Raw genomic sequence first — 12,675 nt, 5'->3', positions numbered from 1 at the left:
TTCCTGTAAGGATATGGATGGTCACATTGGTTAAATCACCCTGGCTTTTTTACTGGCAATGTTAACAAAACAAGGGGGGCTTTACATTCTTGTGCATCAACCATTTATACAGCCTGCCATGATCACTAGGGAATAATGGTGATTCTCTTGCTGGCCACCGGGGATTTCAAATGTCACCAAGAGTTATCAGAAACAGTTTCACGGTTTTATTTCTGGCTTACTAGGCCAAAAAAAAAGAGGTAGAGATTTTAATCAAAAGCTATTTATTAAGTTAATAGTACAAAACAGAAGGCCTTCTGTCCATCAAAGTCCCCTCCCCACTACCAAGCCTAGAATTATTAGGAATGGGCACCTCTAGAGAGTGGAAAACTCAATACCAATTCAACTGAAATCCAGGGTCTCCTCCCACACTTGCCCAGACAGCTGGTTCGTATTATGAACTCAGCGAGAAAGTGTGTGAAGGAGCTATTGGAAGTGGGCTGAGTCAGTGTTCACCCAGGGAAGCAGTCTGCAAGTCAGCATATCTACTCTCCACACTCCAAAAGCAGCCCTCTGACCCTGGGGGATGCCATGAATTCCACAGCCCTCGTCCCCCACCCCACACAGTACCAGTACGCCCTGGGCATGTTGGCACATGTCCCTGGCCCTTGGGTAGCGATCCGCCCACAGTACAGCTCAAAGTTCAGTCCCATAGATGGCCTTATGACGTAAATACTCTTCTAAGCACTGCAGGACGTTATCATCCACCCTTGGGTCAAACTTGTTTGCCAAGAGGTGATGGTTCTGGAGAATCCAGTGCAGGTCCCCGGCCCCGTAAATGCAGATGGCCCGCTGATGGATTCCAGAGCAGGGTGCATAAGGCGCCCCCATGCTGACATCTCCCTCGTGGCCCTGCCACTTGACCAGCCTGGCGATGGCAGTCATGTCTGAGATGTGATACTTGGGGTGGTAAGGAACAGAGCCAGGCATCCATGGAGCACGCTGAAGGGTGGCCCAGAGGTGTTCGTCGGGGCTATAGGTGTCTTTGACCCATTCAATCAGTCTTTGGGATTTGGGGTTCTCTAAGACATGTTGGACAAAGGCTCGAGAAGCCACAAAATAGGCATTCCCCGTGAACATAGGTAAATTATCAGGGGGAGGGTCCTTCATCTTGCTGGTTAGGTACAGTCTGTCTGTCACCTCATAGCGGTATTTCCAGCGATTTTTTTTGTACTCAGAAGGTATCTCAGACTCCATACTGTTCTTCCCATTCAACATCTTGAGGGCCAGAACCATCTCGGCATTGGTCTTTATGGGGAAGTCTGTCCCACATGTATTCAGTAAGTATTTCCATGGCACCGAGCTCTGGAGCAAGTCTTCCATACAGTTCAGGTCAGCCTGCACTCTGGACCAGGAGGCATAAACCACTGGGACCAACTTACTGGCCATGAAGACATTGGGGAAGCAGGAAATAATGGCCTTGACTGCCTCTTTGAAAGTTTCTGGGGACTTCACATCCACATGGACACAGTATATGTTCTGAGGGGCATACACAGCTCGCAGCAGCCGTTCAAAGTTTTCAATCTTCTCATGGACCACCATCGAGTATGCAATGGGGAAGTCTAACTCTTCTTTGCTCAGTGGGAACTGTATGAACTTCCTTTGGGCCTTAAACTGCTCACAGTCTCTGGTTATGTTGAGGTAATAGGTGTCAGTGAAAGGCAACCGCTTCTTCTTGACTTCCAGGTTGTCCAGGAGAGCCTGGACCACCGCTTCCTGGTCCCCTCTTGTGATCCCAGAACAGTTGATGGATCTCTTTGCTGGCAGCTTCAGGTTCTTGTACAAGACGTCCCTACAACGCTGACTTTGGAAGTCCCTGGACTCCAGATCCAAGGAATCTACATCACATTTCAACCTGAGAGAAAGCCTCAGAGCAACAACGGCCAGCAGGCTATAGCAGCCCAGAGCCCACAGATGATGCCCCCGGCAAAGCTTCTTCTTCCACCCAGTCATCTTCATGGGATGGGAGATCAGTAGAGTTTGGGCACAGGGAAGGTGGAGGAGGAGATCCTTGGACAGAACAAAATGCCTTTAGTTACAAACTAATCCGGAACATCCTCAAGGAACATCAAGTTCAACTCCAGAGTGATGGCAAAGATAGATTTCTTCTCTAGACAAATATCCTCAGTCAAGTCCTGCCTAGGACCCTTGTGGATGGAGATCTGTAACCTGATGCTGCAAACCAGCTGATCATGCTGGGACTGGAGTTAGGACTGGCTCCACCTCCACCCGGGAAAGAGAAAAGGAAGCAGCCCTGGGTACCTGCTGTTGTGGAGGAGTACTGAGTAAGAGGAAGTCCCCACCCTTTATTCCAAGGAAGAGAGGACTTCTGCCCACACCTTACCACCCTGTGTCTAAAATAGCTTTTATCTGGAGGACAGAATTTGTGATTGGTCTAGACAGAAAAGACAGGAAGTTCATACTCTCACCTTCAGTTCTAGAAATCCAAAGTGCTTTTAAAAGATAAAGTTCACTTCTTGGTCTTATTTGACAGTTCATATTTTAGATGCTTTCACCACACATAATTCACTGGTTAGATATAGCATTTAGCCATGCTTTAAAGAAAATGTTCTTAAACAAGTACAAAAAATTGAACATAATTCCAAAAATACATTGTAGTGATTCATATAGATAACTCTCAGTCGACTCAGATTTACAGTCTATCCAGGGACTTTCCTGGTGGTCCAGTAGTTAAGACTTCACGCTTCAAAGGCAGTGGGTGCAGGTTCAATCCCTGGTTGTAGAACTAATATCCCACATGCTGCACAGTGAGGCCAAACATAGATAAATAAAATATATCTACACACATGGAGAAGGAAATGGCAACCCACTCCAGTATTCTTGCCTGGAGAATTCCATGGACAGAGGAGCCCGGCAGGCTACAGTCCCTGGGGTCGCAAGAGTCAGACACGACTTTGCGACTCAACCATCCACACACAGAGACACACGGAGCTATGCATATCAGTATTTAATGAGTGCTTTCTATGAGTCAGAAGTATTTCTTTACGTTGTCCTGTTGGATCTTCACAACGTGCTTAAGACACAGTATTATTAAGCCTCTTTTATAGAGAGGAAAACAGAAGCTAAATAACTTGCCAAATACCACATACTTATAAGAAGCAAATCTGGGACTCATCCATATTCCCTGGTCCCCCCCAGTTTGTGTGCATGCGTGTGTGTGTGTGTGTGTGTCTGTCTGTAAGCTTGATTCTTGTTCCTCCACCACAGTTACATTTTAAATATAATACAGGGTACTTAGAAACTACTAGGTAAAAAAATAAACAAGGTCCTATATACAGTACAGGGAACTATATTCAATATCCTGTGACAAAACATAACGAAAAAGAATATGAAAAAGTATGTATTTAAATGTCTATTTGAATCACTAGGATACTTAGTACCAAAGAAAACCAGATACTATAGGGGGGGAAAAATTCCTAAAAGGTGAGAAAGAGAAACAAAATGTGACATATCCTTCCAGCAATAACTCTTTTCCCTTATCACAATCTCCTTTGATGCATAAGATTGTATCCACTTGAGGGATAACTTATGGAAATCTAAGAGGAAGGAAAAATGAACAATAAAGAAAACTCACCTTTAATCGCTTCTGTCCTATCTAGGGAAGATCTATTGCCACGGTGTGTTTCTTTTTCCAAGGGTCGGGTTCTGTGGAAGCGAACATGAACACCATATCTCCTGGTCTCCTTTCAGCCTCTCCAGAATATGTTTTCTAACTTCCACAGGACATCCAAGAGACTGTGGCAGGCTCCTCCCTTAATCTCTGTAAAGTAAAGACCAGCAGGTGCCTCCGTCACTCACCCAGCTTCCTGCTCTCAGATAAGAGAGCAAGCTCAGATATATCATTCAGGATCATATTTGCAAGAACGAGTCGCTGAGGGAGGTGAGCAAGCAGAAAAAAATGCTGGCAGTGTCTGAGAAGGCAAGCAGCTTTTTGATCCAGAACAGTCCAGTTTGTAGCCATGCTCTCCTGCTGCAAAATCATTCATAACCTGTCAATACTCATGCAAGAACCCGAAAGCTTTTTTCCCTCCTAACAAGGAACCATGAACACATACAGGTGTGCCCTCGCCTTCTTTTGACCTGGAGATCAGATATTACTCCCCTTACATTCCCTGAAGACTGAAGCAAAAAAAAAAAAAAAAAAAGACTGAAGCAATAAAAATGACCTTCAAAGTTGTTTCTTTTGTTGTTTTATTTGAAGGGGAAAAGTAAGTAAAAAACAGAGTTTGTTCTTTCATGGAAACTTCTCAAAAAAATAAAACAAACAAAAAATCCATTTGCTTTTCCATGACTGTTAATAATCTTTAGGCTGTAGAAAGATCCTTGAGGTTCCAAATTGTAGATCTCCCTCACTAATGTTTGAGACTCTAGGGTTCTTGGCAGTCTGAACAAAGGATAACACCAAGAGAGTCATAGATGGTTTTGGCAATACAGTGTGAAAAATGCCTCCTTCAAAACTGCTGGCAGGGACTTTGCTGACAGGTTTTTCCCTGATGGTCCAGTGGTTAACACTATGACCTCCCAAAGTAGGGGGCACAGGTTCAATTTCTAGGTAGGGAACTAAGATCCTCATATGCCACACCCAAGAAAAAACAAAAAACTGCTCACATTGCTTGCCACTCTTTGTCTCTCTCACCCTCAAGCCACTCCTCCAAAAACGCAGCATTCCTCATCAAATGTTTGAAATAGCAAATTTAATATTAATAATTTCATGGAAAGAATTTAACTAGGTATCAAGTAAGTAAGTGAAAGTCAGGGGAGGGATAGTCGATGCTAAATTATTAGGGAAGTAGCAATTGCCAGAGAAGGCAATGGCACCCCACTCCAGTACTCTTGCCTGGAAAATCCCATGGACGGAGGAGCCTGGTAGGCTGCAGTCCATGGGGTCGCTAAGAGTCGGACACGACTGAGCAACTTCACTTTCACTTTTCACTTCCACGCATTGGAGAAGAAAATGGCAACCCACTCCCGTGTTCTTGCCTGGAGGATCCCAGGGACAGGGGAGCCTGGTGGGCTGCCGTCTATGGGGTCGCACAGAGTCGGACACGACTGAAGCGACTTGGCAGCAGCAGCAGCAATTGCTGGAAGGAGGGAGATACTTAGGAACTGTTTACTTGAGAACTGGGGAAGAGGGGTGCCAATAAGGAGCAACTCAGACCTCTGAGATGGGAACTCTAAGCAGATGGTACCTGGGTCACTGAGCTCAGCGGAGATCCTCTTTGCCTGAGATCCAGACCTCTCCTGAAGAGCCTAGTGTCTCTGTCCTCCGTTACTGTTAACCGGATTCAGTGCAGGCACGTAAAGGAATGGCCACAGCAAGGAAAAAGGGAGTTGCCATGGTGATGCTAACATAAGCAATGTACAGAGAAAGACAACAGGAAGTTCCGCCTCCAGCCTCCCTCCAGCGCCCCCTATTGGCAGAGTGTAACAGGGGGCACTGATAAAGCACTAACATGATTTGCAGACTCCCCATATAACAAAGGTGAGTCCAGAAGGGCAGGCTTCATGTAAAGACAACAGTGTAATATCCGGGATGAGTTAGTGCTGCCTTCCTTCTACGAGAATTGTTTACGCAGCCCCCAGTAAAGCATCGGGAATTTAGGTCTTTTCCTTTTGGGGAACCTCCTCTGCCTGTTTATGGAGGCTTCCCTGGTAGGCTAGTGGTAAAGATGTAAGAGACGTGGGTTCGATCCTTGGGTCGGGAAGATCTCCTGAAGAAAGGAATGGCAACCCACTCTAGTATTCTTGCCTGGAGAATCCCATGGACAGAGGAGCCTGGCGGGCTATAGTCCATAGAGTTGCAAAGAGTCAGAGGTGACAAGCAACTTAGCATGCACTGCCGGTTTCTGACTATAGATGAAGACAAACCAAGGGCAGGCAGCCATATGGAGTCATATGCGCCCCCTCTGATGCCCCCTCCCTCCATCAGCTCTTGTCTTCTGCCAGCTTTGGTCACTCTGAGGCAAAAACAATTAAAGGATAACACTTACTTCAGTATCTGGATGTAGCAAAATCTTTCTAATTTGTTTTATATCTTTCTTTGCTTTGATGACCTCCTCAAAGTCCCACCATCTTTACCATTTAAAAAAAAAAACCACAATCTTTCAATAGAGATATATCTTAAATATTTTATTTTTAAGGTAACCTAAACAGATATCCACTTTTATTTGTTAAATATATGCTAATGGAACATTAACAAATTGTGGATATATTTTGTTAAGATAGTCTACATATTAGCAACACCAAGTGGCTGGTAGTTATGGGCACACCTGGGTTTTGGCAGGAGCGATCTAGCTCTGAATCCTGGCTCTGTTACTTTCTAGCTGTGTGTTCATTGGCAGATTCTTTAATCCCTCTGTGCTTCAACGACTTCCTTTATATAGGTGGGGCTATATATATAATACCCATTTTATTGAATTGTTGTAAAGATTAAGCAAGATAACATACGAGAGACAGAGGAGCCTGGTGTTCTGCAATCCATAGGGTTGCAAAGAGTTGGATACCACTTATCGACTGAACAACAACAGTGAGCAGCTTGACTTTAAAGCTGGCATACGCAGCCCCTTGGTGAAGGTTACTGTTAGGTAGTCTCCAATGGGGCCTAGTTTTCTCACAGAATAGCTCAAGGAGGGTACAAATAGTGTTCTTTAACTCTGGATCAAGAGAAAATGTTGATGCTGGTGATGTGGCTAGATGGGTAGATCAGGGAAGAGACCTGGAATTGGCCCCTTCTCTGTGCTCTTCGTCTAAGTGGTCAGTATTAGCACTGCAGGGAGGAGGGGTAAGTGTAAGCTGACCCCAGGGAAATTCAGGAGAGAAAACAATGGCTGGAGAGAGACACAGGAAGATCAGGAGCCAGGCAACCCGCAGAGATCACAGTACAGCAGATTCCACACCTAACTCCGTGCTGGCCTTGAAGAGAAAGTTCAGCACTGGCAAGAGGGAGGAACAGGGGACTGCCCCATGGTTAAGAATCTGCCTTGCAATGCAGGGGACACAGGTTCCATCTGTGACTGGGTAACTAAGATCCCACATGCCGTCAGGCAACTAAGGCTGTGTACCACAATTACTGAGCCCCTGTGCCACAACTAGAAAGTCTGAGCAACACGAGGAAGACCCCTAGTGCCACAACTGAGACCCAATACAGATAGTAAAATGAATAAATAAATACTTTAAAAAAAAAAAAGAAGAAGAAGAAGAAGAAAGGAGGAACAGCCCAGTCTCAGAGTACCTGGCGACCAAGCAAGTTTCAAGGCAGGAACCCAGACCTAGGAAATTAATCCCTTCATGTGGGTTTCTTTTAGCCTTGTTGAGATACAATAAAGCCAAGTGAGCCTGGGGACAAAGATATTTTCAAGTCCGGAGCAATGAAACTGATGAGGGCCCTGGTGGCTCAGTGGTTAAGAATTCACCTGTCACTGCAGGAGACACAGGTTCGATCCCTCTATCAGGAAGACCCCTTGGAGGAGGGAATGGCAACCCACCCCAGTATTCTTGCTGGGAAAATCCCACTGGGGTCACAAAGAGTCGCACATGACTGAGCATACACGTACACACACACACTCACCTCCCTCAAGTATTGAAAATAAAAGCAACATTAAGCCCAATAATAAATATAAATCTGACACAGTCCTGAGTTATCACAAGGACTATTGCTTTGGTTTCATTTCTGAAATAGCAGACTTTTCGCACTCAGACCACTCAACCCTTTTCTCCCAATCATGAGTTTCATCTGATTACTGGCAAACAGTTTTACCTGCTTCTGTGGTCTTTAATCACAAACCTCTGTTTGTCTGTGAAATGGTCTAGGAGTTTCAACAATGGGGAAACTGAGGCAGGCTCACCATGATGGATCTGGAAGAATGCAGTAGAGTTTGGTGTTAACATTGAGGGAGGTACAGGGAACCCTGGGCTTCCCAGAGGGCACAGCAGTAAAGAATCTACCTCCCAATGCAGGAGACTCAAGAGACACAGTTTCCATCCCTGGGTCAGGAAGATCCCCTGGAGTAGGAAATGACAACCCACTCCAGTATTCTTGCCTGGAGAATCCCACGGACAGAGGAGCCTGGCAGCCTACTCTGAGAAAGACTGCAAAGAGTCGGACACAGCCCAGTGTGCACAAACGCACACACACCCAACAAGAGGGTCAGAGGAAGGTCCAGGCAGCAGAGATCCAACCATTTGATGCTGAGTTTACAAATTAGCAAATGCATCCTTTTACTTATTTCATTAGGGTGGTATTCACCTCTAGTATCTGTCAGTTTTGTCCTCTCATTAACTGCAAGCTCCTGAAAACATATTCGTTCTCTCTCACTTCCTAGTGCAGTAGGTATTAGCAGAATTCTAAGGCTCCCCAGAAGAGAAAGTTTGCATGTGGTCAGAGAGAGCAAGGGGAGCCCCACTGACTGGCTAAGGAGAAGGGGCCATGACTCAGAGACAGAGGAAATAAAAAGAGATAACCAAGCCAAGTTAATACATTATCAGATAGGTCGAACTGGAGTCTGAAAGAGAGAGAAGGTGCTGAGAAAGGTGGGGTGTAGGCACTTTAAGCCCTAACCTCATTCAAGGTTCTGTATCAGTACGCTCTTGGAGAAGATGGACTATGGCCTCTAGCCACAGAGAAGTGGTTCAGAGGCCCAGCGTGATCATCTTTGTCTCCAATCAGGGGTGTAGAACACAACTCAGGCTCAGCTAAGGCTGGCTGGCTGGGGGCACTCTCTGGTCCCACACAAAACTCTCCCTCCCCCTGGACACACTCCACACTTCTAAAGAAAAAAGATTCAAGAAAGAAAAGAAAAAAAGGAAGAAGAAGAAAAAAAAACCCCACAGAACTCAGTAAGAACTTACTCGCTAAATGCAGAGGAAACTTCTGAGAGAAAAGAAGAAAACAATCTCCTCAGGTAAACTAATCCAGCTCTCCCTGCTCCTCCCATTCCCAAGGTGGATCACTCGCTAAGTTATAAAGGAAGCCCCTTTTCCTCACTCTCTCTGCCCTCACTTTTGGGTGATGCTCTGCTTTCTACCAAGCCCAGGGTTCCTGCTTCTCAGCACCACAGATGGAAGGGCAGCCATGGCCAGGCTTTGTCTGTGCCACCCCAACTCCCACTCCATGAACACATCAAGACACACTTGTTCGTCCTCATTGTGGTGTCATGAGCCCAAGGGCAAGGACCATTTCTGACTCAGATCTGCCTCTTTACAGCAGCTCGTGCGAGAATTTGCAAATGACGATGCACCAGAAAGGTTTCCTGAATCCAACAGCATCCTTGGTGTCCCTTGAAGGTCCTCTAAGTACTGGAGTCATGAAACCAAGGCTTACTAATAATTACTGGACTTGATGGATAGAGGCACCCTCCAACTGTACACAAAAATACAATACCACAGAGTTGAAGCCAATTGAAATCCAAGCAGCATTAATGGAATCAATTTTGCTTAAGAAACTTCCTCAGAAGAAACCCTCCAAAATTGAAATTTAAAGGCATATTAATTTGAGATGATGTTATCTCCTACTGAGTCATTATAAAGTAACCTTTTAAAGGGAACCTGTAACAAATGACATATACAATGACACTGTTTTATTCACTCACTGCATTTAACATTGAGGAAGCTGCTAACATTTCAGTATTAGAGATACCAAGTGGATTAAGACAGTCCCTACTCTCAAGCTGAATATTCATTGGAAGGACTGATACTGAAGCTGAAGCTCCAATACATTGGCCACCTGATGTCAAGAGCTGCCTCACTGGAAAAGAACCTGATGCTGGGAAAGAGTGAGGGCAGGAGGAGAAGGGGATGACAGAGGATGTGATGGTTGGATGGCATCACTGACTCAATGGACGTAAGTTTGAGCAAACTCCAGGAGACTGTTAAGGACAGGGAAGCCGGGAGTGCTACAGTGGGGTCACAAAGAGTCAGACATGACTTAGCAACTGAACAACAACTATAAACAAAGTTGTTTATAGTCCTGTGTGGGAGAAATGTTTGAAAGTAGATTATAATGCCATGTATAAGTGCAAAAAAATATATGTGTTGGATATAATGGAGGACCAGAGTTTAAAACTAAAAAAAGAGATGGTTAGAAGTACAAGTGCAAACAATTTAGTGTAGGTTTTAGTGAAATCTAGAAAAAGAAAATTAAGAATTTGTCTGAATGCCTCCTGCATTGTTTCAGGAAGGATCTTGGCTGATCGTTACAAGAGGAACAGATATTATGGATTAAAGAAAACATCCCCTTATGGAAGTCATTTGGAAAAAGAATGTTAGATCCCTACCCCACACTATAAACATAAATAAACTACAGATTAAACCCAAAAGGAAAAGACAGTTCTAAAATTTCAGGAAATATACAGAATAATGATACTTAGGTTAGGAAAGTACTTTAACTATTATACCAAAACCTGAAAATTATAAACAAAAAAGAAACAGATTTGACTGTGAAAAAATCATAAACAAAAATACAATTTAAAGTGTAAAATGGGCTTCTAGGAAAGCTCCTTAAAAGGGAGAGGCTAAGCCCTTCTTTCTTTTTATTATCATGAAAGCAGATGTAATGGTTGGAGCTCTGGCAGCTACTTAGGACCTGGAGGCAACATTGAGGAAGGGAGCCATCAAGCCCCTTTACCAGTTCTAGACTGCCTACTTCTAGGCTTCATTTATATGAGAAAGAAATTTTCTGCCTTATGTGGCCACTATTTTTTCAGGTCTCTGACATGAATCACAGATGCAAAAGCTGTTTCCTAACTCAGGGACATTTAGAAACAGGTATGAAACAGGCATAGGTTTCAGGGGAGTAAAAAGAAGTTCTGAAACCTGCAAAGTTCAGAACAGGAGCTCTAATTTCTGTACTCTCTACCACCACCTCTCCCATCTCTATAACACCACCACCATTATTGTTTCTTATTTGAAAACACATTTCAGGGAAACGTCTGGAAAGGAATGTACTAAAATATTAACCATGGTATTCTGGGTTATGTGATTGTTGCTGGTTTTCAGTTTCCCCTTTTTGTCTCATCAGTTTTCTGATTTATCTAGAATGCACAGGCATTCTATTTTTTTAATTTTTAAAAAAAGCTATTTTAGAATCATCTTCAGATCAGTCGCTCAGTCTTGTCCGACTCTTTGTTACCCCATGAATCACAGCACGCCAGGCCTCCCTGTCCATCACCAACTCACGGAGTTCACTTAGACTCATGTCCATCGAGTCAGTGATGCCATCCAGACATCTCATCCTCTGTCGTCCCCTTCTCCTCCTGCCCCCAATCCCTCCCAGCATCAGAGTCTTTTCCAATGAGTCAACTCTTCGCATGAGGTGGCCAAAGTACTGCAGTTTCAGCTTTAGCATCATTCCTTCCAAAGAACACCCAGGGCTGATCTCCTTTAGAATGGACTGGTTGGATCTCCTTGCAGTCCAAGGGACTCTCAAGAGTCTTCTCCAACACCACAGTCCAAAAGCATCAATTCCTTGGTGCTCAGCCTTCTTCACAGTCCAACTCTCACATCCATACATGACCACAGGAAAAACCATAGCCTTGACTAGACAAACCTTTGTTGGCAAAGTAATGTCTCTGCTTTTCAATATGCTATCTAGATTGGTCATAACTTTACTTCCAAGGAGTAAGCGTCTTTTAATTTCATGTCTGCAGTCACCATCTGCAGTGATTTTGGATCTTAGGAAGCAAAACAAAATAGTGCTCTCCACTCTTTAATAATAGCCACGATGTGGAAGCAATCTAATGTCCATTGATAGAGGAATGGATAAAGATGTGGTATCTTTATACAATGGAATATTACTTAGCCACAAAAAATGAAATAATACCATTTGCAGCAACATGGATAGAGCTAGACATTATCTCACTAAGTGAAAAAAGTCAGAGAAAAACAAATGCCATATGATATCACATATATGTAGAATCTGAAATATGATACAAATGAACTTGTTTACAAAACAGAAACAGTCTAACAAACAGAAAACAAATTTATGGTTACAAAGGAGGAAAGGGGCTAGGGGAGAGAGAAATTGGGAATTGGGGATCAGCAGACTCAAACGACAATATATAAAATAAACAACAAGGTCCTACTGTATAGCACAGGGAACCATATTCCATATCCTGTAATAAACAATAAAAAAGAATATGAAAAGAAATATATATATATATATGAATCACTTTGCTATATACCAGAAACTAACACAGTATTTTAAATCAACTATAGTTCAATTAAAAAAAAAAATCATGCTGTCTTTGATTGCAGAAGTCAAGCCTGATGCTTTTTCTTTATTTTACCTCTTTGCAGGTCTGTGTGAACAAATCTAGTCTTTATTTGGGGGAGGGGGATGCGTAATGTATGATTGTGTGTATGTGCATGTATTTAAGTCTAGCTGGATACTAATAGAAAATATCTTTTTAATGTAAAATTGGACGTTCTAACAAGAACCTAAATAAAATAATTGAAATGCTTGCACCACCGAACACCAAGTGCCCCTTCACTCATATTATCTCTTAAAGGAAAATGACCACCATGCCAACTCATAGGGAAAGATTAAAATGCATTAGATGATAAAATAACACATATCTTAGTTCTAGTTTCTTGAGCTTAAAAAACAAAATAGAAATAAAA

General features: G+C 43.5%; 1 protein-coding gene and 1 long non-coding RNA gene across 2 annotated transcripts in view; both read right to left on the bottom strand.

The window, feature by feature from the left end:
* Positions 1–246: 246 nt before the first annotated feature.
* Positions 247–3,764, bottom strand: GCNT3 (glucosaminyl (N-acetyl) transferase 3, mucin type). The gene is made up of 2 exons (XM_086321269.1): positions 3,635–3,764; positions 247–2,049 (listed from the first exon to the last, which is right to left on the bottom strand). The coding sequence occupies exon 2, from the start codon at positions 1,996–1,998 to the stop codon at positions 676–678; it is 1,323 nt and encodes a 440-aa protein (XP_086177395.1). The 5' UTR covers positions 1,999–2,049; positions 3,635–3,764; the 3' UTR covers positions 247–675.
* Positions 3,765–12,053: 8,289 nt separating this feature from the next.
* LOC147364536 (uncharacterized) overlaps positions 12,054–12,675 on the bottom strand; it is a 131,992-nt gene continuing 131,370 nt past the window's right edge. The window contains exon 4 of the long non-coding RNA XR_015134640.1: positions 12,054–12,167. This is a non-coding gene — a long non-coding RNA (uncharacterized LOC147364536). The remainder of the gene's footprint in view (positions 12,168–12,675) is intronic.

Source organism: Bos grunniens, chromosome 10 (assembly GCF_055505025.1).
Source record: "Bos grunniens cultivar Pamir isolate PY7600 chromosome 10, Bosgru_T2T1.0, whole genome shotgun sequence".
Lineage (NCBI taxonomy): Eukaryota > Metazoa > Chordata > Mammalia > Artiodactyla > Bovidae > Bos > Bos grunniens.
This window is presented reverse-complemented; position numbering and strand designations above follow the sequence as displayed.